General features: G+C 42.5%; 1 protein-coding gene across 8 annotated transcripts in view; it reads right to left on the reverse strand.

Annotated features, from left to right (window-relative positions):
• The window catches only part of SH3PXD2A (SH3 and PX domains 2A), a 247,803-nt gene that overhangs the window by 16,196 nt on the left and 204,853 nt on the right, over positions 1 to 26,754 (reverse strand). For 7 of the 8 annotated variants that reach the window (XM_088059689.1, XM_088059688.1, XM_088059687.1 and 4 more), the window contains 4 exons: positions 21,827 to 21,940; positions 17,621 to 17,704; positions 6,512 to 6,629; positions 626 to 960 (listed from right to left, as the gene is read on the reverse strand). In XM_088059689.1, the coding sequence (XP_087915815.1) occupies positions 626 to 960; positions 6,512 to 6,629; positions 17,621 to 17,704; positions 21,827 to 21,940 (651 nt within the window). The remainder of the gene's footprint in view (positions 1 to 625; positions 961 to 6,511; positions 6,630 to 17,620; positions 17,705 to 21,826; positions 21,941 to 26,754) is intronic. The other variant, XM_088059690.1, reaches the window with a different exon arrangement.

The raw sequence follows: 26,754 nt of genomic DNA on the forward strand, positions 1-26,754 counted from the left end.
GAAATCACTGCCAGAAAGTAGTGGATTGTATTTTCTGCTGGAACTGACCAGCTCCATTGGAGACTGGCCAACAAAGGACTGGCCTAATACCTATTTTCCCCCTAGCAGTAAAAGTAATTCACTAAACACTCACACTGCTCTCTCTCCTAGTATTTTGCCATTACTTGCACAGAATAGCATCAGCATCTGTAGATGAAGTAGTAAAAACCTTATAGCAACTTGCCACCAGGAAAACAGCAGAACAAATGCAAGAGAAGACACAGGTGGTCTCCTCAACTTGAACATCAGCTACATTTCTGGGGTAGAAGGGCACATTTTAGAGCGTTCAAAAGGAAAAAAGTATGCTCTGGAAAAATTAACAAAGTAAACACATGCAGGCTAAGATAAAGAACCACCAGCCATTCTGTGTATAAAGTGAAGTTAAATTTTATCACTACTAGCGAAGGACCACATTCTGGAGTCCCTCTTGATACATCTACAGGCTATGCAAAGGTCTGCTTGTGTGAACTTGGCTGTAAGGCCAGGGCATGAGGGACTTTAGCTGACAGCCAGTGCCAGCCCTGAAAAGTACAGAACAAGAATTCATTGCAAGCCCGTGAAAACCCAGACTGCTTTACTGCCTTACTTATTTGAGCTCTTTGTGGTGCTATCCTTGCTATGGCTGGGGATCCCTGGGCCAGTTTGGAAGCCTGCTTGTCTGAAGTCATCATGGCGTTGCCATTAGAGTCATTGCACAGAATGGGCAAACTGATTTCCTTCTTGGTGATATGAGTTTCTGCAGACTCGTTTTCTACTTGAGCTTCCTTGTCAGAAGATGATTTCTTGTTCAGCAGGTTACTGATCTCCATGATGTTTCCTATGATTTCCACTGGCCCAGTTAAGTTCTTTTTCCTAGATGGAAGATCATCTTTAGCCTTCTTCAGATATGAAGCTGGGGCCCAGCCCTCTTTGCCCAGATACCTGGAGAGGCAAAAGCAAACACCATCACATCAAACACAGCCTTCTCATGCATGTCAGATAGAACAGCTAAAGCAAAAGTGACAGATGAAAACATCAAAGTTTGCAGTTCTCAAACAAGATTTAGTAGTCTCCATTTATTATCTATTGATTAGACATATCAAAGTCAGTTGAGCCAGCAGTGAACTGTGTAGTTGAAAGCCACTAATCATCCTAAGGAAGGAGTCTCTCTGCACAAGAAATGCTTACACACAAGGTACAGAGCTTCACCAGTTTGTTTTATGCCTCCCCTAGAGAGTACTAAGAAAACTCAGCATTTTCCCACAAAGTAAAAAGCAAACTAGTAAGTAAAATACTTGAAAAGTCTTTAAACACTCGTAGTGTCAACTCAAATTGAAAATGGGATAAAATAAGGGTGTACAGCACGTAGTACAGAGAACCTATGCCTGCAGTTTAAGATCATTGTGCAAGCCTCCTTCCCTGAGACTATAAAGAACACTGTCCCTCCTTCCATAATTCCCAGGTCTGCATGAGCAGCTTTCTGTCACTGAATATATGGGACCCTTAAACTACTGCAGCTTTGTCTAGCACTGCAAGATCAAGAAACAATTAGCCTGAGGAAAAATGGATTTGATGGAGACTCATTTTCCTGAACAAGCTCGAGGCAATTTGAAGAAAAACTGGGAAATATGAACAGACACCTGAATCCAATCCGTGTTACTGAAACACCATCCTGAGCTGATCACACTACACTTCAAACTGAGGTAATTCCTCTACAGCTGGGCTTTAGGGAAATAATTTTTTCTAACTTCTGCCATTCCTAACACCTCAGCAGGGATTTCAGATTACAATCAGACTCCAGGGAGGACCATGTGGATGAACTCTGCTTTCCCTAATGAAACCGCAACTTGCTACAGTGAGAGTCACTGAAAACCTTCTCTCTAATCTCTCAAGATACCCAAAACAGGCACTTGAACTGTAAGTGAAAAAGCAGGCATCATTAAAATCCTGGTGCTCAGGAAATCTGCAGGAAATACAAAGGTTAAAACAGTAGGACTCTAAGGTTCTTTATTGAAAAGGGAGCCTCGTTAGACAGCAGAGGAAGGAGCTGGGGCACATGGGATATGAGCAAATAATTTCCTGGCAGGTGAGCATCTTTGTTGTGACAACACTTGGATTCTGAGGTTTCCAGTGAGATCTCTGCATCAAATCTCATCCTGGTCTCACCCACCACATCCACACACTTGAGAGTGGCTCTGGGACTTGACAGGGAGAACAGGAAAATGCAGTGTGGATTTGATTCCCTAGGCTTCTTTATTACTATTCCTGTATAAAAGCAAATACAATTGTTGTACTTCTAGCAACAACTACAAGGATCATTCTGTCTAAAATCCTGCCTTTTCCTCCTCACCCACCTAGACCAGTCAAGATACTAGAGATTCTGCTTCTCCCTACATACTTGCCTTCTGTCACACATGAAGGTAAAGACGTAGCATCTCTCCTGCTCAGGGAGTTTAGGGACAAGTTCTTCCAAATTACTCTGCTGTCAAAGGAAAGCATCCCAAGAGCTCTGAGCTTTGTCTGATGCATGGAGACTAAGAAGAAGTAGCAACCTGATACTAAAATGATTTGAGTGCAAAAAGATTCACAGCATCCACAGCATGGTGTGGGAAGACCATGTCAAGAAGCAGTTTGGATCTATTCAATCCTGCCCCTTTTGAGGCTTTTCTGCTAGGCCTCAAACCAAGCCATAAAAGGAAAAGAAAAAAAGGCCTGAATACATGCCACAGTTCCTGTTGTGTCAAGGTATCACCCATTGCCATTTTTCAGCCCTGAAGACTTTTGGTTTCATTCCCTTTTGCAGAGCTGCTGACCAATGCTCTCTGCTGCCTTTGGATCAAGTAATTGTTTTTAAAATACATTTGTGAGTTTATACAATGTGGAGGTGTAGAGGTCTCCATCTGTGAGAAAGCTACAGTGGCCAATGCACTGAGCACTCCAGTTCCAAAGGTTATTTTCAACAGAGCTTGATTGTGCAAAATCAGCAAGAAAAAACAGTTTACATCCATCTTAGCTTGTGGGAGACTGAACATGTTTAAGATCAGAACGGCAGCCACAGGCAGGTTCTGTACTGGCCTGTTAGTTCTCCTGCCAACTTTAAGTATTTGGATCAGCCTGTGTAACCCCACTGCAACAAATACCTCTGATCTCACATAGCTTCTCCCAATGAATAACAGCAGCAACAGACGGACAGTTAATTACTCTGGGCAACATAACGCTCAGTAGAGAGGCTGTTGTAGGCTACTTCTTCCTGTGTAAGCAAATTTAACCTGAAGTTAATGTTGAGCTGTAGTTACCAGAAACTACTGTTTTATTTCTGCAATATCACAAATAAAAACTACTTTCATAAGCGAAATATGCATACGTTTTTTACCTTAGTCTTGAATTTGTTAATCTTTAAGCTCTTTGAAGAATAACCTTAGAAGATTCCTTGATCTTCCCCATTTTATAGGTGAAAGAACTAAAACAACTGGTAATCAATTTCAGCCAAGTCCTGAAGCAGTAACAATTTTCATTTCACATCTTAGGAGTTGAATCACAAGCATCCTGCCTTCCTTCCTATCTAGAACCTACTGGAAACATTCTAAGCCCATCCTGGATTGCTCCTCATTTCAGTGCTGCCAGCACCTCTCAGCTGCGCTTCATTCTCCTGGGCAGAGGCTCAGAGAAACCATAAAATGAAGGCTATGAAGGCAAAGAACAACAGCTTTACTTCGTATATTGGTACCAACTTGCCCTGCAGTCAGTCCACTTGGGCATCACAAGATTGTACTTACCTACTGCTGTCACCTGGAGGCAAAGTAAGATCTAAATGATGGATGCTAATGCCAGCTATGGGCACACTAGGAAGCACAGATCTGCTGAACTCAATACAACAGTAAGCAGGATCCCAGGACAGAGTCTTTCTTTCATTTCTCCCTAGTCCTGATTTTGTTTTTTTTAAGTCATAATGCATGTAGGGCAAAATAAAGACAGACACCAATACTGCCTCTAGCTTGTATAGCATTGAATTGGGAGGGTTTCAGAATTAGGTGCAGTGATTTGGTTCCTTCATGCTTCCAAAACCCTCCCTGTGTATATTATATGAAGGTAAAAACGGATTAAAACTATAGGAATGTTAAAAAAAAGTCAGAAGTGCCTCTGTAAGTCTGAGAGTAACATCTGCTTTCCAGCTCCAGAGCACTGGAATTACTCCAGAGGGAAGCAAACTAGGGAAAGGAAAAAAAAAAAAAAAGAAGAAAAAAAAAGAAAAAAAAGAAAAAAAGGAAAAAAAAGGAAAGAAAAAGAAGGACAGGAAATGAGGATCAGCACATGGCCAAGAATTTGGAGAAATTACATATTTAAGGTGGAACAAGCTAATGTCTTTAAGGTGGATTCCATTTACAAACTACTGGATTTGATGTTCTCTCTACACACTGAAGTGTGTTCAGTCTGTGCAGCCCAGGGTTCAACTGCATTCTCCTCCTGCTCCCTCACACTCACAGCAGGAGAAGGAGTTGCTCCTTCGAAGGCACTCAATACTCAGGGAAGCAAATTTCTGCAGGAAGGGAATCCTTTTCTGAGGGGTCCCTAAGGTATTGAGGGCAGTGTACATGTAACAAACAGCACAAGCTGGAGATCAGCTACCCAGGCTGCAAAGGACCAGCTTTTGCAGGGATGGATCACATCATCAACATTTCTGGAAGTGATACCCATGGGAAAAATTCCCTGTTTCTAAGAGTTTAGTTCTCCAGCAACAAAGTAGCACAGTGCTCCAAAGCAGCAGAGAGGAGCACAGTTGGCATCCCATAGACTTGTCACATATATGGGGAGCACATACTATCTTCCAACAATAAGAGGGGTTTCTCAAATCAAAATGCCTCTTCCGAAAAAGCCAAGCACATGCTGCAATCCCCACCTATCATGGAGTGGCTGGGGCATCCACTGTCCTTCCAGCAGACTGCCATGGATGACAATGCCACAGAAAACATTGCAGCAAGTGTCATCATGTTCCAGAAGGCACTCCTGGTGTATAGCAAAACGTGTCTTTTGGGTTGACTCAAAGGAGTGCATGAGAAAAAGGAGGAAAAAATAGTTCAACTAATTGTAGGAGTGTTAATATGGCAAAGGGAAACCTCTGGAGGAAGCCCTACAGAAACCTACAGTAGTAACCAGGCTACAATGCAGAAAGAGAATAGAAAAATAAACTAGAGGTGTCCTGCAATGGTTCTCCCCTCAGAAAAACCTATGTGCTCGATTCCCCTATCTGAAACTCTGGATTCCACTTCTGTAGATGATTAATGGAGGAAAAAAATGTGACCTGACCAAACCCAGGCATTTTTGAGTTCCTCCTATCTAGAGTGCCTTCCTGGCTCCACTGCTATCTTTATTAGCTTATTTGCTCCATGGGATCATTAGATAGAAAACTGATATTTTTTTCTTCTAAGTAAGGGAAATCAAGTAAAACAACAGCATTGCTTCAGCATTTTCACAATCCTTATTCAGAGCCAATAAATCAAGCAGCATTCAAGCAAAAGCAAGTTATAACTTGGGGAGGGAAAGAGGAAAAAATCATTGTAATTACATGTTGAATGGAAAAAGATGACTATATGAGATGTTCTGCACTGCTGAGAGATAAACCTCCATTGTAAGCTACCTGTTGTGTCACATCTTGTTTGAAGAGAAATGGGATGTCACAGCACTGACAGGTTCACACACAGATACAAGGCAAAAGGCAGAACCACAAAAGAGCACTAAAACCTAAATGCTGTGTGACCCTAGATGAAGAAAGCTCTGAAGTGCTCATCCTGACACCCTAGATCACTGAGACAATATCTACCCTACAGTCTGCCCATAAGCATTTACAAAGGAGATTCTTAAGTCAAAATCCTCTGCTAGGACTGCTGTTCCAACTACATAACAAAATTTGATACACATAACAACTTCACCTGCCCTTGGAATGCAGTCCCTCTACATTAGGAATACCTAATGTGGATAGACAAAAATCAAAGCAAATTAGCTGAAACCATTGGTAAGCTTGCAAAAGGGCTATAGCCAGCAAACTGATCTCATATCCCTGAAAGTAACACTACCTGCTCCAAACAGCTCAAGAGATCACAATCAGCCTTTTAGCATTGCTATAAATAGATTTAAATAGGTTGCAGAATAACTCTTATACTGGAAGCACATTGAAATTATATACAACAGAAAGCCTTGTTAGGTCTCACAGATCTTAACTCAGATACGGGCTTTTAACTTGAAGCAAGGGAAAAAAACCCTAAAACTGCAAGTTAAGGCATTTCCTCACTGAAATGGTCCACAGCCTTTCCAGATACTGTATTGTTACTTTAGCCACCGTTGTATCGCCTCAGACTTTTCTTTATGTTTCTTCCAGAGACATTATGAACAATTTGGGATTCCCTGTCTAGCTACAGAATTATTTAAATGCTAACACTCAGTGAATGATCAGAAGAGCTCATTGTAGCAGTTTCTGCGACTTGCACAGCTTCTTTACCTGATGTACCACCATCCTTCCAGGTTCTTTTGGATGACCTCCACGGTGACCCCTTTTTCGAACCCAATCTCGTCCTTCCCCTGGCTGGCGTACGGCTGGATAGTGACATATTTCTCTTCTAGTGAGGGGAGAAAAGGCAACATCAGTTAGGGTCAGGATCAGTCCAGCTGTTTTTCCACACTGCTTGCTTTTAAACTGCTATGCAGCGATTACGTGAAGCCATTACAAAAGGCGGAGCCCTGCTCAGGGGCCCACTGGTTATTTATGCTGACGACATGACAGATAATCAGCCCCTCGCCACAACCCTGCTGCTGATAATCGCAAAATGTTTCCATGCCAATAATGACACAAAGTCCCCAGAGAGCGTCCCCCTCTCCCTCGCTTCTTCCCACCTCCCTCCCCCTCTCCGAGTTCCTCGAGCGGGTAAGGGAGAGGATTTGAAGCTGGACTTAACTCCCATACTGTAACTTGACAGAATCAATCCGGCTGCCAAATCAGCCCAGCGTCACTGCGGGAGCTGCAGCCAGTTGGCTCTTTGCACATGCACATGGCTGCACGAAGCATTGTGTTACTGAAACTCGAGCACTGCATCCCCAGGGGGACACATCTCCCCAGCCCAGAGGGGCTGGCCCAGCACACTGCTCTCCTTGCACCTCCCAAGCAGCACAGGTCTACAGCAGTGAGCTTGAAACGTTTAAAAAAACACGAAAAAAGAACAAGAGAGGTTTGCATATGACAGGAGATGATACAGCATTCACATCCATGGGTTGTGAAGTGTTTTACAAACATACTTTTGCTAAACCTCACTTCAGAGAAATGCAGATGTGACACTGGTGAAGGGGGGCCAGAACTAAGACACACACTTCAAAAGCACAGACTGGACTTCAAGTATGGTGTTTGAGCCAAAAACTTAGCATCCCTATTCATCTCCATCATCTATCCCCTTCCAGCTGGGCAGAGGTTTTAAGCAGACTTGCTGAGAGCAAGCCAGTAAGCAGATCAGAGCAGAACAGACACTTGTCAACATCTTCTTCCACCTACCCAGGAGTCATTTACTGCAGCATTCCCATCACACCCAAAGCCAATCTTTCCCTCTGAAGCTTAAAAAATTACACCTGCCATTGAAAACTTGGACTACCATCCTTCCTCTGCAACAGCAGACGTGGAAAGTGTCACAAAACCCCTCTCCTCAACCCAAACTCTGGTGCATGTGACATCATGAGTTTCTGTAGCTAGATTAAAGGCAGGGAAGGCAAGCAATTAAGAGCACCTCAGCCAGTCTTCCTAGAACTTTCTACCAGCAGTCACAACAGGGCAGGGAAAGAACAAATGGAAAGCTTTCAGTGCAGAGGAATGGGCATGAAACAAAGTGAATCCAAAGCTCCTGATCACTGCAGAACAAAGGAGCTATGAAAAGGTTGCAGCAGCTTGAAGTGAGCACTCTTTAAGAGAGTAAAACAGATCCAAGCAGCTGTTTGGTTTTGTGGCTCAACTGCATTTGTTGCTGGGTGAAGCATGGAAACTTTAATTAAAAAAAACAAAACAAAGCACTTACTGAGACAAAGTAAGAAATAATACCTCAGAAAAGGGAAAATAATGTTGATGGAGCATCTGATGGCAGCAAATTCAGCACAGCTACATCTCTGAAGTCAAGTTGCCTTGACTAGTCATATTTGGATCCTTCTAATTCTGATGGGACAAAATCTGTCAAAACCTTTGCTACCAAGAGGAAAAGCCTCTCTGTTGCTCTCTCCTAGGAGGCTGCTTAACTGGCTTATCACTGGTAAGAAATTCCAGCTGGTTTGTAATTAGCACCACCAGCATATGACACCTTCCCCACAGAAACACTCCACTACAAATGAAACCTGGCAAATGAAATCCCAGCTTCCAAGTCACGGGACAGGACAGTTTTCCTAGCTAGGTTTCTGTTCTGAGTGATAGAATTGGACTAATTTTTCCCCTATTTTCAAGTCTGCTGCAGAAGGAGCTCCATGTCTGGTTTCCACTGCATGCAAAGCACTAAACTGAACTGCAGAAGACCCCCAGGCAGCTAGATCTTGTCTCTGTAAGGTCCAAGGTAAAGTTCAGTGATGCTCTGTCCAGATACACATTGTTTCAGACACTTCCAGGGATGTTTCTAGGACAGTAATACTGAGCTAAGCATATATTTTACTGAGTCTTGGAAGAAGGCCCTCTTTTTTCTTTCCCCCATACCAAAGGTCACTCTTGCCACTCCCACAGAAATTGCTGTGTTTATTCTATTTTTCCTCCACACAAACACCAGGCTTCAGCTAAAGCCAGTTATTCGGCTCCTTTTGCTAGAAAGAGAGTGGTCTCACTCTTCAGGGATGTGGCTCCCCTTTTTCTGCAGATAACCATGCATAGGTTGCTCATTCCTAGCTTCCAACACAACTTTCCAAACTTCTGTGTGAGGAATTGAGACAGTGGTCACCCATCAAAACCAACAGCACTGGAGGCTGATCACTCAGGAGAAACAGTAAGGCTTTTCTGAACTGCCACTGTCTCATTCTGCCCATGAGCACCTTCACTGCTTACATCTTCGGTCCTGTGGCTTTCAACTCAAGACTACTTCTTTTTGAGAGAAAAGCCCCTTATGCGACTCCTCCTTATACTGAACAAATCAAAAAAATGAAGTACATAGAAATAGGGAGGGAAGAGAGGGAAAATGGATCTCCCATGAAGCAAGACAATCAAAAGTGTTAAAAATCAACTCTAGAAAGAAAGGTCTGACAATGTTTTTGTTTAGCAGCTGTTTTTAGGCCCACAGAGAAAAGCCAGGAAGCCATCATTACAATTTCCCCTTGCAAAGTACTCAGACAACAAAAATTACATTTCCAAGATTACACACGTTTGGTTTCTGTCAATGCTGCAGGAGATGCCACAAACATGCATGAGGTTTGTAACTGTACAACAGTTATTCTGGAGATATGGGCCTCTTGTAATCAAAGTGCAAATTCTGTTTTGTTTCTCAAAGATTATCTCTAGCCAGTGGACACTTCGTATAAACCAAGATTTGCTGAAGGGAGCAGGGGAGCTCTCAGTAGATGTGTCACTGAAGAGGACTGATAATAGCATTCAGCATATCATATTATTCAAAAGTCTTTAAGAGAAGATATTTGACACTTCGTGACTGATATGTAAACTTACTGTAAAGACTTAACAGATAAATGGTTTAATGAAAGAATCAGCAGAGCGTCAGACAGCAGAATGACACTGCTGTGAGTTACACTGACAAATCTCATATTGCGCTGGTTTCATTCAGCTTCTGTGACAGGCAATAGTATAAAACAGAAGTCAGTGAACCATCCCAGACCTACTATTGAAGTTATATACCCAAATCTACAGAGAATACAAAAGCATATAATTTTGGTTCATTAAGTTTTGACTTAAGAATTACCAGGAGAAAAAAAAAAAAAAGACAAAGGATAATTTGTATTCCCCAGCTGCAGCTTCTGTTACATCAACCTCAGTGTTGAGGTCAAGTGGGTAGAATAAACTTTACTACATGCTACAAAGCACATACACCAGCTAAAAGGCTGCATTTAGAAACAATAGGATGAAAGTCCTATCCCCTTTGAGATAGAAATGGCAATAAGGCAGCTCTGTTCTTAGTGAGTGACATCCAGAGATCTATTAATTGCTCGGTTAGCCAACTTCACTCACATTTCTTTACCACTCATTTGCAGACCAAAGACACCTTTTCCAGCTGAGCTGAAGGAGCTCTGGGTTTTGAGCTGCTCTAGTAAATCCGAACACGGCACACATGAAGCAGCAAAGCCCGTTTGGCAAAGAGCTACGATACACATCTGTCACATCATGCATTATCCAACTACAACCTACTTTGGTTGGAAGGAAAGGATTAGTATGTGTCACTCTCTCTCCTCCCCATCACAGACACTATTTAAAATATGCACAACCAGAATTTTTGCACTATTTCAACCACTCAGCTCATACCTTGCTGCTGTAGCTGTGCTCTGCCCAGCTCTCCCAGACACTGTGGCAACCCAGCGCTCAGTCCACTACTTACTCCAAAGCCTCAATTCCCTATCTATCTATCTATCTCCTCTTCCCTTTCCTCCACCCAAAAGAAGGCAGGCTTCTATTTTGCTTTGGTTCTACCTAAAATCTCCTGAACATATACAGTAGAGAACTGGGACCAAAATATAGGGACAGATCTTGGTGGATCACTGGGAAAACAGCATGGACAGCAGAGAACAGTACCTATGCCCTTGGAACAGCCCACAATACTACAGAGAGGGCTTTTTCTAGCCACAAAGATTTTTCCCCCAGAAAACGTAGCAGGAGTACGGCTGTCCAGCTGGAAGGTGTGCACATATACAGGACAAAGGTTCAGTTGCTGTACAGTGCCCTGCATCACAGCCACATACATTACTGGTCTATACAGCTGCACCCAACACACCTCGTACAAGGAAATCACTGGTATTTGAGTGTTATGGATCACTTTTTCACAGTAACATCTAATGTCCTTCTGTAACCACTAGAAGAGGACAAAAGAAGCAAAAAGGAAAGAAAACAAAAAAACCCACCAACACAAAAACACAAGCCTTTTGTGTTCCTCCAGCAACACCACAGTGTTTTGCCAAGCTGAGGCCTTTTCTATGCATAAACAGTAATAGCTCTAAAACTAAAAAGCCACTTTAAAACCAGTTTTTGAATTCAGAGCAGTCAAGGCAACCCATACAAAACTTGATTGAAAACCTGGCTAGGATAGTTTAAGCACACCCATGTTTCTTGTCCCACCCATTTTAACATACAGCTTAATGAAGGACAACTTTTCACATAAAAAGAATTTATAATACAGCCATTAAACCACCACATGATTTACAGCAGAGCAAGATGACCTGCAGCCACCTGGGCAATGCTCATTGAGTAACAACAGGTCACCTCTGCAGTCACAGTGTAATGAGGAGTGAAATATTTCTTCTGTTCTGCCCAGCCAATTCACTGGCTATAATACAACATACTGGCTGCAGAAAAATGAGGGATGATTTTTTTAAGATTTGATTTCTTAAAATTTAGGAGGACTTCATGTCAATGACAGCTATTTTTGGATAATTGCACACCTTGACAACTGTGCTTTGTGTTTTTTCCTTTTGTATAGGATTGCAGCTTGTACATAGTGAGAAATTGGGTACCTTCCAACACATTCCCTTTAAACAACCTACTTCCAAATAAATTTTCTTTTGTTTTACCTCATGTATTTCTGTCAAGTAGAAAAGGGGAACCTCAGAAGAATTTTTAAGCATTGGTTATGACTTTTTCCAAATCAGGTGTCTTGTTAGGACATCTCTCCCACAGGAAAAACCTCAGGACAGCTAAGATGAAGCTCCGTTCCCTCCTGAAGAAATTGTACCTACTTGGCTGACAAAGCAAGACACTGAACTTGACAGCCTGTGAGGCTCCTTCAATCTCATCTGTCAAACCAGAATTCCATATTTTGCATGTGTGACTGTGCACACACACACACTCCACACTGAAGTTATGAGGCACCTTGAAATGGCAACTCCCTCCTCTGGCTGTCTGGATTTATACTTAATGTCAGGTCAAGGAAAGCAGACCTATGGTTTTACAGCTTGAGTTGTAACACAGAGCTTCAGTAGCCCTTTCCAAATCTTCCTTATTCCATCTTCCCAATTCCCTTGGCACTGATTATTTCAGATTCCTCCTAGTCTATCACCAACCAAGGCAACAGACTTGCCCCAATGTTTTCATTGCTCCTCCTCACTGGCCCTTCAGTGACTCCTGCACAGCCACTACCACCACCTCCTGCCTGCTTTGCTCCCTTCCCAGCCTTTCAGCACACACTGCTCCTGCAGAAGGCTCTTGGCACAGCGGTACTCTGGCATTTCAACCAGACTCCTACCAAGAGCATTCCCGACTCAGCTGTTCCATCTTGAATTTTCAAGCCTGTGAGCTGTGCCTTGCTTTAATGCCCTACTACACACATCCACATGTTCATGTGGATTTCCCACTCCTTCAGATTCTGTGATCTTTTCCCACTCACCCTCATGCCTTTCATATGATGCTTCATCAATCTGAGCAGGCTCCTTCCTCAATGGTATCAAATGACCTGAAGCTCTCAAATCCTTCCTAAAATAAGCCTTACCTACTCCAATTTCCTGCCTTACCAAACTAGCTTAGTTTTAGTCCTCCTCTAAAAGCTTTTAAAAATACTGAATAAGGATCATTTTACACTCTGGAAACCCCTTTGGTTGCAGTAAGATTCATGCCAAATTGCCACTTGTCCACATTCTTTTGATGCATGGATCTCCTTCTCTTTGTTTAGGCTGTAAACTATTTGGGACAGGAGCCGTGCCTTTAAGCAGCTAAAATACCAATGCACGTTTCCAGCCCTGCACAATCAGTCTCATCTTTCCCAGGCAAATGGCCAGTGCTCAGACATTTCTGCTTCCAAGCTGAGTGCCCCATTTCGCATTCCTCTCCTTCACCTCTATTTTGTAAGCTTTGTCTTTTCTGCGTCCATTAATAAGCATGGAAGTTATCAGCAGCACTTCAGGAACCAACCAAATAAGGGAGTCATGTCCTTTGCTCAGCTGGTGCTTGCACATGCCCCCAACTTTCTGTGACCCCGTCCTGGTTTGATATGCTGGTAGGGGCAGGGATAGGGGGGATCTGGGCTAGAAATTAGCCAATTAATGATTTCTCAGCAAAATGCAACAGCCCCAAACCGACATCTTCCAAACCACAGAAGAATTTTCTTTCAAAATACTTTCCCCTCTGTCAGCAGTCTGTGTTTGCCCTCCCCCACTCCTCCGCTCTACCCCCCCTTTGTCAGACCTGCTTCTGGAAAAAGTCTCGCTGTTCCAGAAAGCAATGCATTAATTCAACATGGACTTTGTTTTACTTGCCTAAATATGCAGAGAGAATGACTGTCCACAGTTATCAAATGTGTTCATCTACAGACAGAAGCTCTTCAGCCTTTGTCCCTCTTCCCCTCCCTGCCATTTTTGTTTCAAATTACGGAAAACCTTATGCCAAGAGATAGAAAAGAACAATAATGACATTTCTTCTGAACAACTTTGTATTACACATGCTCTTACTTCAACCAAGCAAGGAGCAATAACCATTTACTACTTTCCTTGGAGAACAGAGTAAAAAAAAATATATATATATATATATAAAGAAAGAAAAAGAAATCCAACCCAAGGAGAGAACAAACTAAGTCTGAAGCTGCTCTGTGCTGGTTTGATTTAGCACAGCAGTGTCACTCACAGCCTTCTGCTGTGACTGACAAACATTTCATCACAATCAAGCACAACCAGGGAAAAAAACAAAGGGAGAAGTCCCATGGAAGGGGCTGTCAAAGAGGGCAGAGCAGCTCTGGTGAGATGCAGGAAAGGGTAAGAGTGCACAAGCACATCAGCCAGGCTGGATTGCCAGTACTGATGAAGTGCTCTTTCCACAGCTATAAAACTGGCTGCAGAATCACCCACCTGGGCTAGGACATGGGGTTCCAGTATTAAGACCAACTCAGGATGAGGTTCAAGTATCAAGACCACTGGGTTACACAGCTGCCTTTCCTCTACACACTGCCTACCTTTCCCCATCAAGCTCCCTCTCTCCCTAAGGTAGGCAAGCAGTGGGAAGTTCTAACTTTAACTCTTTCAATGAACAGCTTATTCCTTGTGCTAGGAGCTACTCCTAAATAATTGGCTCATTTGGCAGAAATTCAGCCCATATGTCACTATATTGTTGGTATGAATAACTTTAAAGTGCTTTCCTGCATTGTAACAGCTCCAGTTGAAAGCACTGCGCACAAAACCAAAGCAGCAATAACTTAGGTCAGATATCTGGCATAGAAGACAGGCATGTAAAGTCCCAATTTTACCAATCAAACTGTAAAAGCACAAATGACTTTTCATTAAATTAGCCTGTAAATAATCCTAAATTCCCTTCTAGGGGAAGTTCCAAATAAAAGCATGTGTAGAATTACTGTTTAACCCTGTACAAAACAAGAACTCTGCAGCTTGCAGGTCTAACGAGTGTCAAGTCTGAGGAAAACTACAAGCTTTCAGACTTCTCACAACCCATATTTGTATTACTGGAGTTTCAGAATGTATAGAAAAAAAGTTTAGAAAATGTACCACATTTAACATTAAAAAAATCCACAAGCTTTGCAGCTACATAAGAAACACAAACTAATGTAATCTCTTAGATCTGGGCATACCACAGAACATTTTAAAGAGAAAAGTTCAGCAACAAAAGTCATCTGTTTCTCTTTGTAGAAACAGACTACAGCTGTTCTCTTTGCAGATTTTCTTTTCAGGTTTTGAAAAGAAGCATTATCATGATATTCAACAATTTGTCTTTCATGTTTCTTATTCACAGACCCAGTAACATTGCTTCCAAATATCTGGAGGTCAGAGATGCCTAGCCTCTTCAAATGGCTTTGGAAAGGGTAGAAATAAATAAGCCATATGCTACCCCTAATAATTCTCCCTCATCAGGCAGGGAAGCAAACACTCTTCCCTTCTGCACTCAGGCTTTCTCAGTGTTTTTAATATTCAAGTAATTTAGAAAATTCTGCTCCTCAGAAACGATGCTTAATTCCTTTGATTCTGGCCTTAAAGTGATTCACAGGCCAAACTGATAAAAATGCTTATTAGTGGTACCCAAGCATAAATACAAAGGGAGGCATCTTTTACAGCTTGCTTTTAAACTCCAGTGAACTCCTGGAGCTAACCCTCCCAGCAGCAAGGACTATTTCAAGCAGAATATTGCTGGGTGGGAAGAATTTCAGCCAAAATGTTTAATTGAGTTTGTTTCCAAGGAAGAGGCCAAATGGGGAAGGGGAAGCTGTTCTGCTTGTGTTCAACAATTCTGGCAACCTCCTGTTTGATAAACTTGAGTTCTTCTGTGCTTTGGAGCAAGGACTTGAAGGTTGGCAGGGGGGTGCATATGTACACTTCATGCATTCTGTCATTTCAGTGCAAACCCACCCAAATTTGGCCTTGTTAGAAGTCTTCTGGGCTGGGATGGGAAGATGGGAGAAAATCTCTCCTGACCTCATATAAACTGTGCTCTGTTAGAAAACAGCAGGCTGGACACCCAGAGAGACTCATACTTTCAACAACTGCAGTTTGGAAGGCGTACATGTCTGTACAGGCTGCAGCTCTGCCAGATCATGAAGCCACTGTCTCCAACTTGTGCCCATTTATTCAAGTCACTTTCTTTACTTCCAATAAGCCTGCTCTTGTAAGCGTTCCCTAACCTATCATTTCTGATGACATTAAACAGCTTATTTTTAGCCAGCCTGGCTAGCTGTGGCTGAAATACATTGGAGAGACCTCATAGAAGCGGCTCAATCACAGAGGGTGCCCCAAGCCTTGGATAGAATCATAGATTGCTGAAGTTTGTGCCAAGTCCAAGTGCCAAGATTCAGTTTGAGATAAAGCACATATTCTCCAATACCCTCAAAAGCCCTGCTTGGGCCTAATAGGAAAGAAACTGTAACAAAGCAAGAAAAAGGCAAGGATGGAAGAGATTAGGGGAGCCTGTACTGGGGAAGACTGCCAGGGAGGACACTGACACTGGTCAGAGGGCAGGTCTGGAGAAGATGCATACAGGTGGTGGGCACCAGAACACAAGAGGAAAAACTTGAGAATGCAACTTAGATCCTCAAGTCTTACCAGCTGACTGCTAAGGGACTGGCTACACAGTCTTAATATTTTATGGAACTTTGTTTGCAATATTGTATGAGTATGAAAGAATGCATTTGTTTTCACCAGTAAATAAATTGTTTAGAAAACTGATTCCTATAAATCCTCCCAGTTAAATTGCCAGGAAGCATCTGGCAGAGTTTGACAAAGCAAAATAAGCAGCTCCCAAACTGCTGGGGCACAGAAATAAGCAACTTTTTTTTTTTCCCCAAGATGCTATGTGTGCTTACGAGAGGATTTTGGTGCCTTCAGAGTGCACCTGGTGGCTGAGAAGCAAGACATTGTCTTCTGAAGGTAGTTCCAGCTGCTGCAGAGTCAAGCTCTGGAAGGAAGAGCATGGCTCTTGTTTGCTTTTGTTTCCTCAATTATAATTTGAAATAAAGTTAAAGGGTCACCTTTAAAGCTGGGAGTGCTTGAGACACAGGTGTCTGCACAAAGTACCATCATCAAATCTGGAATGTAAATTTGCCACTTAAAAAATACATTATCTCCTTAATAGGGAAAGGCACCTTTCCATCAACTGACAATCGTCTCTTGCGCTTGGATCCATTCCCTCAGTAAGGTTGTCTGAAAGTTACAGGGGTACAAATGGTGCTTTGTCCCTCCTTTCCTTTTTTAAGTGCAACAAACACATCTGGATGATTTTGCAGGTGGAACAGGAGATAGACAGGCATACCTCTGCTCTAGGAAAGATAATTCATTCACCTGCTCTTAAAAAATAATCAGTTTAGGAGACTCCTCAAAGTTCACCCAAACACAGCTTCACCCAAACACGAAGTGTTCCCCCTTCCCTACCATACTCACTGTCAGACCACCAAAAGCTAAAAGAACACAAACCAAACCAACTAAAATGCTGCTACTGGTGGCATTTTAAACACCTAGGTATGATGTCAAGAACTCCCAAAAGTTCTCAAGTCTCTCTTTAGTATCAAGTACTGCTTGCAAGGAAGCGAGGGGATTGCAACTGGAATAATTTTCATCTTTCCACATCACACACTCTTCCAGTGTGCTCATCTTTGACCATGGCTTTTTGGCATTCAACTTATTTTAATAGCCCTGAAAGTATCACTTGTCCTTACTGAGGCAGGAAAGACTGAGCACAAACATGCCCATGTTAAAACACAGCAGATGTGAGCTTTCCCAATAGCACCAAGAGTCAGACTGCAGAGCTACCCTTGGTTACCAGCCTCCAGCTCCTGGGGTGCCTAATCCCAGCCCCAAGACACCCTCAAGCTGTCATGTACGAAATCCATATCTGAACTCTGGAGCTCTGGCCCCTCACTGCCAAAGTGTCAAGGATGCAGGTCCCAACACACAACAGCTGAAGCTGCAGTGTGGGTTTTGGTGCCCCCTGAGTGGCTGGTACCAGAGGAAGCTATGAATTCACCTCGACTCTGCTGCCTGTTGACTATCCCGCCCAGCGTCCATCGCCGGTCCAGGCGCCTCAGGTGAGCCTTGCGTCGCTTAGAAACTAGTTTGGAACGTGGATGGAAACAAAACAAAGGAAAAAAAAAAGAAAAAAAATGATGGGAGGGTGAGGAATAAAAACAAAACATGGTATTTACAAGCATTGGTCTTGTTAGTGGGAATGGGTAAAGTGGGATGCAGGATGTTTTGTTTTGGTTTATACAGTACAGTGGAACAAGTTAACTTCTTGAGCTTGAGTGATGCAAGCCATCCAGAACTGTCACAGATTGCCACTCTTGCTACTGGCTTTTCTTAAAAAATAGTAATTATAATAAAAAACTCAAAAACATATACACACTCCAAAAATAAGCTGCACAACTAATGACAACTTGTCCATGGAGAGTGCAGTGGCAGGACACATCATCACTGCTGTTGCATCTCCTAATTCAGCTGTGTGATCTTTGGGGAATTCAGTCTATTGCATATAACATCAAACCCAACAGGGTTCTAAACCTCTCTAAGAAAAATTATCACATTATAAACAAACCCACAAACTCTTATGTAAGTTCCCTCATAACAGCAGCACTCAGGAACTGAACCCAAGTGAAAAGTACCTGATGTGCTTGCAAGACATGACTTGCATTCATTGCCACAGCTGGTTCTCAAAATCAAAACTTCTAATATATAGATTATGATATAAGGTAAAAAAACTAACCTTGCAATTATTGAGCAGGCTCAAGAAGCTAACAAGCCAGGACTGAGTGTTAGTTACATACTCAAACAATAACTTATGCTTAAAGTATAAACAAAGGCAAGACACTTATGGAAATGGCACTGTGAGAGCAGCTGTGCACAGAGGACATCACTTGTTTTCTGGACCACATACTTAGATCTCTACTCAGATTTTTCTTCTGCCTGTACAGGTGTGAAAGACACTGGAACCATTAGACTGGTACAGAAACACAGACAGACACTTATATTTTTTCCATTCAAGGCCTTCCATCCCAATTTGGCAACTACTGCAAGGGTGCTTGGTGCTGCTGCAAAGCAATACGACATACTGCAAGGTACCAATAGCTGAAGTGACAACACTATCATTTTACCAGTGCTGCTGGGAAGCTGTTCATAAACTTTGGTATCACATCATTAATAATAATTCAATTCTGCATATGTGCACTTATTTAGAGATTATACCCTTACAATGGAGTGGATACTGTTGTCTTCTAGAACTGTGTTCAGCAGACAACAGGCACAGCAAAACTATTTGATTGGGAAATCATTAGCTGGACAAGAAAAAAAATAACTTCACCAAAGAGTGGCTTTTCACTTTTTGTCCTTTGTAGGATCTTAGGCCAGACTTTTACATCCAGCTCACTCTCCTCAATTTCTCCTTTGCTGTAAGACCCAAACCTTCCCACACCACTCTAAATGGAGGTGTGGTGAGTGGTGTTGAACAGGTACATTATCTAGTCTGTGGTACTCTGTACTTCCCCTTTGATCTCACACTGGCCAAAAAACCCCCACAAATTTTCAGCCGAATCTCAAGATAATAAATAGCTGTGGTTTTGGCTCACGGAAATCAGTGATCCTCTTGGAAGCCTGTGGAGGGACAAAAGGTGAGCAGATTTAACCTGGTGACTTTCCCCAGATAAAAAGGACATTAGACTGCCAGTTACACATGCTACACAAGAGACAACACAGGACACCTCGCTAGACACACAGATTATAGCAGAGAGAGAAGTTAAACTGCAATAAGGCTGCTTGTATTAGGAGGTTTCTATACAAGAAGGGAGGAAATGAAATTCTGAACGTAAAGGCTTGCAGGATGGAGGGGTGCAAAATGCATAGAAACTGGCTTAAGGTGTCAGTACAGCTCCTTCTCAGACTGGGAGTTTGGAGGATTTAGCCATCCAGGAACACTCCTTGAAAACAGTGGGTCACACTGATCCACCACACTGTGTCCTTGCAACCTATGGCCACCCCCAGTGATAGCACTTTTATACCACAATGATGCTGTTGTACGAGCCAGGGTTTTTTCCTCCTTAAAAATTCTGAATTTTGCCATTTTGCCCAGACTTGGACTTGGTTGGTCAAGCCACAGTCATCAGAAAGGCTGCTTATTAACAAGTGTCTACACCTTTCCAGACATTATTTTAACACTTATACTTTATCAGCTCCTGTAGCCATTAAATGTTTCTTTAGATTGCTTTCTTATTGTTTTCCAAGCCTTGCAAGATGTGTTGGTCTAAACACAGGCCAGATAACAATCAGCTGCCTGCCTTCATCCAGACAAAAATGTTGTGCAAGTTAGGTGCAGGGAGGAAACACTTTCGTCTTTCTCAGGGAACAGACTATTTAAAGAGACACATGGCAAATATTACTGCTATAGAGAGGCAGAATTATTAGTAAGAAGTGTTCATCACCCCCCTATCTTTACTGGGCCTGCCACAGCAGAGCAGACTTCTGGGTTTGGCTGGCTAGTGGACTTGTTCCAGGCCTATTCAAATGGGGTGGGACAAGGGGCTGATACACAAAGCTCCCCATATGAGTGTTTCTGCTCTTTCAAAGCTGTGGGAGCAGAGCATGCACAGTTGCAGGAAGTCACTGTCTGTTGGAGTCACTCTGAAACTTGTATAAGCTCTACAATTCCGGGGCTAAAGCACTTAATCCACTAAAAGTGCCTTCCTCCTCAGTCACATCAGACCCCATTTCTCCTGCCCATTTGGAGAGAGCTGGCAAGTTTTCTGTCTAAGCACAGTCACTTTGAAACACCTTTTTAAAGACAGTGAATCCAAGTAATTATTTCCTTTCTTATGAAATAATTATATGGAGAAGAATAGCCCAAGTAAAGACAAACTAGAGGGGAAGAAATAAAGAATGTAGGAAGCCTCAGCTTAGATGGTTAATAACAGAAACCACAGTTACTAAAAAGCAAGCAAAAGCTGGGGTACATCAAAGCAACTGCAGAAGTTATGCAATTAGATCTGTCACTGAGATGGAACTGAGCAGAAAGGGAAGGGCAGTCTCAGGTTTATCAGCATATCTGGACTTAGAGTAAGGCAGGGAGCAGGACTGCTGACCACAGCTGAAGAGAGCAGTGTAATGGATTAAAAAGGGACTGAGAGGAAGGAGATATGGCATATTTGATGGATTTTCCATTCCCCAGGACAGAGTGCTGTGTGGCAGCATCCCTGTGTGGAACACACTCCAGAGGGCAACGTGAAAGAGGAGGAGAGCTAGAAATGAAAGTAGTTTAAGCAGTAAGGCTGTCAAGCACGCACCATATTTAAGAGTCAGGAAAAGGGAGGAAGGTACAGACCAACAAACAAGCGTCAGTGCTTGCAGACCAGAGCAGTAAAGTTTTGTTCTTTAATAACAGGAAAACTTTACTCACTGCTTTTGCATCCACTAAGATGTTGCATCATACCAAACTGGTTCCTGGCCTACCAGTCTACAGCCACTCTGTCTCTAAACCAGGATATGTATGGGTAGACTTGAGCAGGGGAAAATGAGTTACAGAGACAAGGATTTCAATAAGCTGCAGATGTCACCCTTGGAGCCCAGCAAAAAGTCCTGTTTTGCCTGTGTGCTATTTTAATGGGCAGATGGTCACCCCAACACATCTCTAAGCCTCCTGCCCGTGCTAAGGGAAGGTCAGCTGAGTTTCCATATGCATTTTACATAAGTGTCACGTCAAGAGCACCTAGATTTAGCAACAGAATGGAGCAAATCATAAAAGTGTCCTTTGTACTCAGTTGCTACACGAGAAGCCCATTAAGATGTGGTTAGTCTTTCATAATGGAATTGAGGAACATGCAATGTTGAACTATTCCATTTCTAGAACCTGAATTAAGCATCTTTAGTAAAAAAACAAATAAAAAACCCCAGTGTGGCTAAATACGTATATGTGACAAATGGCATCTCACTTTTAACACAACAAGACCATACCAAATAAAATTACCTTTCCACACAACCACAGACCATAGCAAACAACAGTGAAACTAGTTTCAAATATTAATTTCAAGGAAATTAATGACAAGCAACCCTTAAAGTTAAATCTCACTCCTTTCAACAGCCTGTGGCTCTATCATGCATCTTCTTTCCATTAGAAGCCCTCACTTGGGGGAAAAAAAGCATAAAGCAAGTGAATACTAATTTTCTCTTGGTCAGAGAAAGCTTTCCATACCTTCCCCAAATTTAGATGTGTTGATGTCAGAGTCATCTCTGGTTCCATTTTGCGATTCCAGGTATGTAGCAGGGACCCATCCCTGCTCCTCTGCTGTACTCACAAACCACCAACCTACAAAAAGAAGCAAAAAAAGTTTCTCAGTCAGCATTTAGAGGAACAAGAATAGTAAAATTCTACAGAGAAGATGGCAGAGTCAGCAGCTCTGGTGCATGTTTGAGGCATTCTGCAGCTTCCTAGAACAAGAAAGGGTTTAGTGCTATTATACCATTTCTATCAGATCCTCTCCCAGTGGTAGCATGCAGGCTTGCTAGAAAAAGGGTACAATGAAGCAATTATCAACTTATTTTAAGAAATTCCAAGTCCATACATGACAACTTTGGCTCGAGTTCTCTAACTCAGTTTCTCCAAGCTAGTGTTCCTACATGTACACCCACAGTATCAAAAGACTTTGTAGGTGTAAATATATACATATGCACATATGTGAAACAGCACAACTGCTGCCCAAATCCTCGCATGAGGTACCACAAAAGGCAAATGAGAGAAACAGCAAAGACATTCATAGAAAAGCACAGATTTCAGAACAGGATACAAAAGTGCTTCTAGAGCACTTGTAACCACAGCTGGTGTTTAACAAACATGACCTGAATTCAATATCCTGGGAAGCTGGAAAGCACTGCACAAAACAGAAATAAAGAGAGAAAAGCCCACTGAAATCTGACTTCAGGCCATAAGCACCAGTTATTTGTCTTTCCACCTGAACATCCAAGTTTCAATCAGTATCTACAAAAATGTTAAGTATTCACCAACATGTATGGATATAACCTTTAGGTGATATCTATGGATGGATTAATAAAATTATAGGCATGCCAGTTTCAGATTAAATGCATTCCAACTGTAACTATCGTTGCCTCTTTTCTTGCTTGGTTACACTGATTTATTGAATCCTCCAATGGTTTTGACACAGACTCACCCAAGAACTTATTGCTCTCAGATATGAGCACAACTAGAGTCTCCTCCATTCAGATAACGTCTGGGTTAAGACAACAGGAAAACAAAAAGTCTAACAGGTAAGCAAACCCCTTCTGTTGTTTTCTGTGCTACCCCAGTTTCCCCAGAAAACATAAGCTGCTTTGTTAGGACCATGCAAACTGTTGTCCATCACCACCCTTCCAGCTTAGCTTCCCCAAAAGGAGTTGGGAAAACAGCTGTTTCTGTACACACACCTCAGAACAGTTTACAGACTTGGATGGCTGTTATAAATACAGCAAATTTCACAGAAGCCTGTGATGAGCAAAGGCACCAGTCTGGGCTGTAAAGAGATGGGCACCAACACTAGTGAGCTGTGAGGTGGCCACGCATCCCTCCCACGGCTGGGATGCCACAGCCCAGCCCAGTGAGGAGGAAAGGAAGGCTCTGCTGCCATGCCACATGCAACTGTCTGTAGGAGAAAAACCACCCTGCTGAAACAATGCTCAAGTGTTTGTGCTAAAAGTCACCCAAGTTCATTCCAAATCCTGTCATGGAAGATTTTACCAGAGAACAGTAGCTACAAACCCTTGATTTTCTCCCTGGGGTATGTGGCTGCAAGACAATGTACCCCAAGCAACAACCCCTCACATGCCCCTGGGCAGCTCCTAGGCAGCTCTATTTATTTACTCTCCAAATTCAGACATAGATTTCCATCTTCTGGCCCAGCAGAGGTTTGGAAACTTTGCTTCAGAAGGCTCATGGTTGGAAAGTTTAAATTTAGTTATTCTCCCTCAGCAGGAGGTGGATTCTCCTGCCACGAAGCCCACAGCAGTGAACATGCAGGATCTGCCAGACCGTTTCAAAAACACGCCTTCATGGTTGCTCCTTATTTCTCAGTAACGTATTGACATGGGTAGCAAACACAGTTTAACGTACACTTATAATCAGGCACAAAATGTGAGAAGCTGGCTTCCAGCTGATATTAATTAGACTGGAATAGTTTACGTAAACTCTTCCTCAGAAAGAAATTAAACACAAGCACAAAAAGGCCTTGCCTACACTTAAAAATGTACATTTGGGTCAAATTCAAACCATGGTAAAACCATCTCTGGAGGGCTGGATCGCACTTCCTTTACACCAACCCCGTGCTAGCCTATTTCATCATACAGCTCCCTCTGGTTTGGTTCACTAGCCTCAGAGCCAAGTTTAGATCTTCTGCTTGGGGCCATAGGGTAGCTGAGCCTCCATCCACCTAAACGTGACTTGGGCTAAAGCTCCTAATCACCACAGAACTCATGAGAAACCTCTGCAGCTACTGAGAAATCACAGCCTTTGTCCAAGCTCAGGGAAAACCAGCCCCCCACTCTGAAATTCTCTTCCCCCATTTCAAGCTTGCTTCTCAGAAAGACAGAAGAAAGGCTTTAATACAGCTGATCATGAAGTACTTGCTCTGCACCTGCACCATCTCCTCATTGGAAACATTAGGGCAGCTACCATTCAGTACCACCACCCTTTCCCACTCTCACCTCAGGTTTATAGGTATTCATGGTTTGCAGACAAGTTAGACAGATTGGTCTTAGTTTGCACCATTATAGTCCTGGCTTTCTGCAAACAATCCCTTGTCCCATCCCCTGCCATCTTTCCCAGAGCATCACAAAAAACTTACTTTTGAAACACAGAACAAAACACTGCATCTATTTTGAGTTCTCCCTCTATGCTGGAGCTTAGCTTGACTTCACAATTCATTATTAAAACCATTCTGCAGCAACATCTGCAGGGAATTATATAAAGTTATCTCTGTGCACTGCCAAGCCAGTCTGAAGTTCACTGTTGCACTCACACCATCTGTAAAAATTAGGCAGTGCTCTACAGATCGAGTTAACCCTTACAGGTGCCCCTGTCTCTCAGGCACCAAAACAACTCTAACGCTGATGTGGCACGGATGTCTAGACTGAGACTCCCAAGCCCTTGTCTCTGACGAGGATTTAAAGGGAGTTTGAGTTTCATAGAGGCACAAAGGGAGTTGTAGCCACAGTGCCCAGACCAAGTTCAACTTGAGCTTTGCTGCATTACTCCAATTGCTGTAGCACTAACCCAAGAACACACATTCTTAAGGTAGGAGTGCAATTTTGTCCCCACATATGTTGATGCTTTGGTTGGCATCTATCAGCATCCCTAAGCTGCAACAGCCAAGATATCTCCCCATTCACAGAGTCCACCTAGGCTCAGATAACTCCCAGGCATTTCACAAGTTACCAAGGAATAACCAGTTTCACTTGATAGGCATATAATGCACATGGCAAGATGGTGATTGCAAAATTCATTGGCCACACTGAAGAATGACTAAATGACAAAAAGACTAGAATTCTAAAAAAAAATCATATTCTTGCTTATAATTGTATTCCCAGTCCTCTTCCCGAAAAGCTTTTACAAAAGCAAAAGAATTAAGCAAATGTTAACCACAATATGCACCATGGGAAACTACTGGAACATAGTTAAAGGAGTATATTTTATGCCAGTTTTGCTCATGTTTGCATGCATCCTTTCCCATCCATACTTCAATGGATGATACACACCAATAGGAGAACAAGCTATTCCCATTGAAGCCTGTCTGATTATAAGATGCTACAAAACACTTTTAAATACATAAAACTGCAGGATCATGCTAAACTTTGGTTTCTAATTCTCTCCACATCCATTAATTTCTCTGTAGGCATTTTATGAGCTTAACTAAAGTAAACTGGACTGATAACATGACTGTAAAAGGGCATGGCTATTTCTATAAGCATGAGTAGACTACACATTCTTCTAAACAAATACTTAAATAACACTCCACCTCTGAAGAGTGTTAGAAAAATCCCACTCAAGCAGCAGTGTGGTACATTTGACACATGGTCTATGGGCTTCAGAGATCTGTTAATTTTTAAGTCCTTCTGCCTTGGAACTCTCTCAAGAGGTTGTTTTGATCCAACAATAAATTGTCCTGCAAAGCAGCACCAGGTGCAAATAGGTAACTTCCAGACCAGTCACACGAACCTTTTCATGCCAACAGCTGATTACTTCCCTTCAGAGATATGATCTACTCCATTAAAAACAACTAAGATAAGGATTTGGTGCTGTCCATTTGAAGGCACCCGCTTCTTCCACTCCTCCAAAGCTCTTGCCACGCAGTACATATTTATTTGATACACATAGGGCAGTCAGTTGTAATTGCCTCTGACAGACCTCTGAAGAATATGTAGAAGCAGATGCATAAAGGCACCAGAAGTAGTTTTAACAAGAGGGACTTTCTGCAGTAAGCTTATTCTCACATTCAGTCCTGTGTCTGTGTGCTGCTAGACACTACCATTGTCCATGCTGGCTCTGCTCTCTGTAAAAGGCTTTTTTAGTCCCACACACTTGGAAGAGGCACAAGGTTGAAACCACTGAATTCATATGAAGGCCAGTGTCTGACTGCTGAGAATTTTATTCTTACAATTCACAGAAGAGGCATCTTTCTTTTAAATATGCATTATTATAATACATGCAAGAGGTCTTTCTAGCAGAGCTGACTGCAGTTTAGGGTACAGAAGTCTGTGAATGACTCACTGAAAGGCAGACTAAGGCTGTCATTTAGGATGAATTTTTAAAGCTAGTGAAATATTAAAGCCAGCTTTCACCTCAAAGCACATAATGTTTCCCAGCCTGTGTGCACTGCCAACTCCACTGCAGCCACCACTCAACCATGGAGCAATGTTTATCTTGTTTTAGAGATGAAACTGGGGCCCAAAGACATGCCCCAGGCAGCAAGATGTTTGTGGAAGACATCCTACTCAAACACAATTAAGATCCACAGCACAGGTTCATAGCCTTTTATGGGCCACATATTTATGTGCCATAGATTAGGATTCCAGATCAACCACCTATTATGATCCTTCCACCCAGTTCATGTCCTAAAGCTACACGCTGGGAGCGTG

The sequence above is a fragment of the Pseudopodoces humilis genome, chromosome 9 (assembly GCF_049639895.1).
Source record: "Pseudopodoces humilis isolate 2021_Gansu_Grassland_sample_001 chromosome 9, ASM4963989v1, whole genome shotgun sequence".
NCBI lineage: Eukaryota > Metazoa > Chordata > Aves > Passeriformes > Paridae > Pseudopodoces > Pseudopodoces humilis.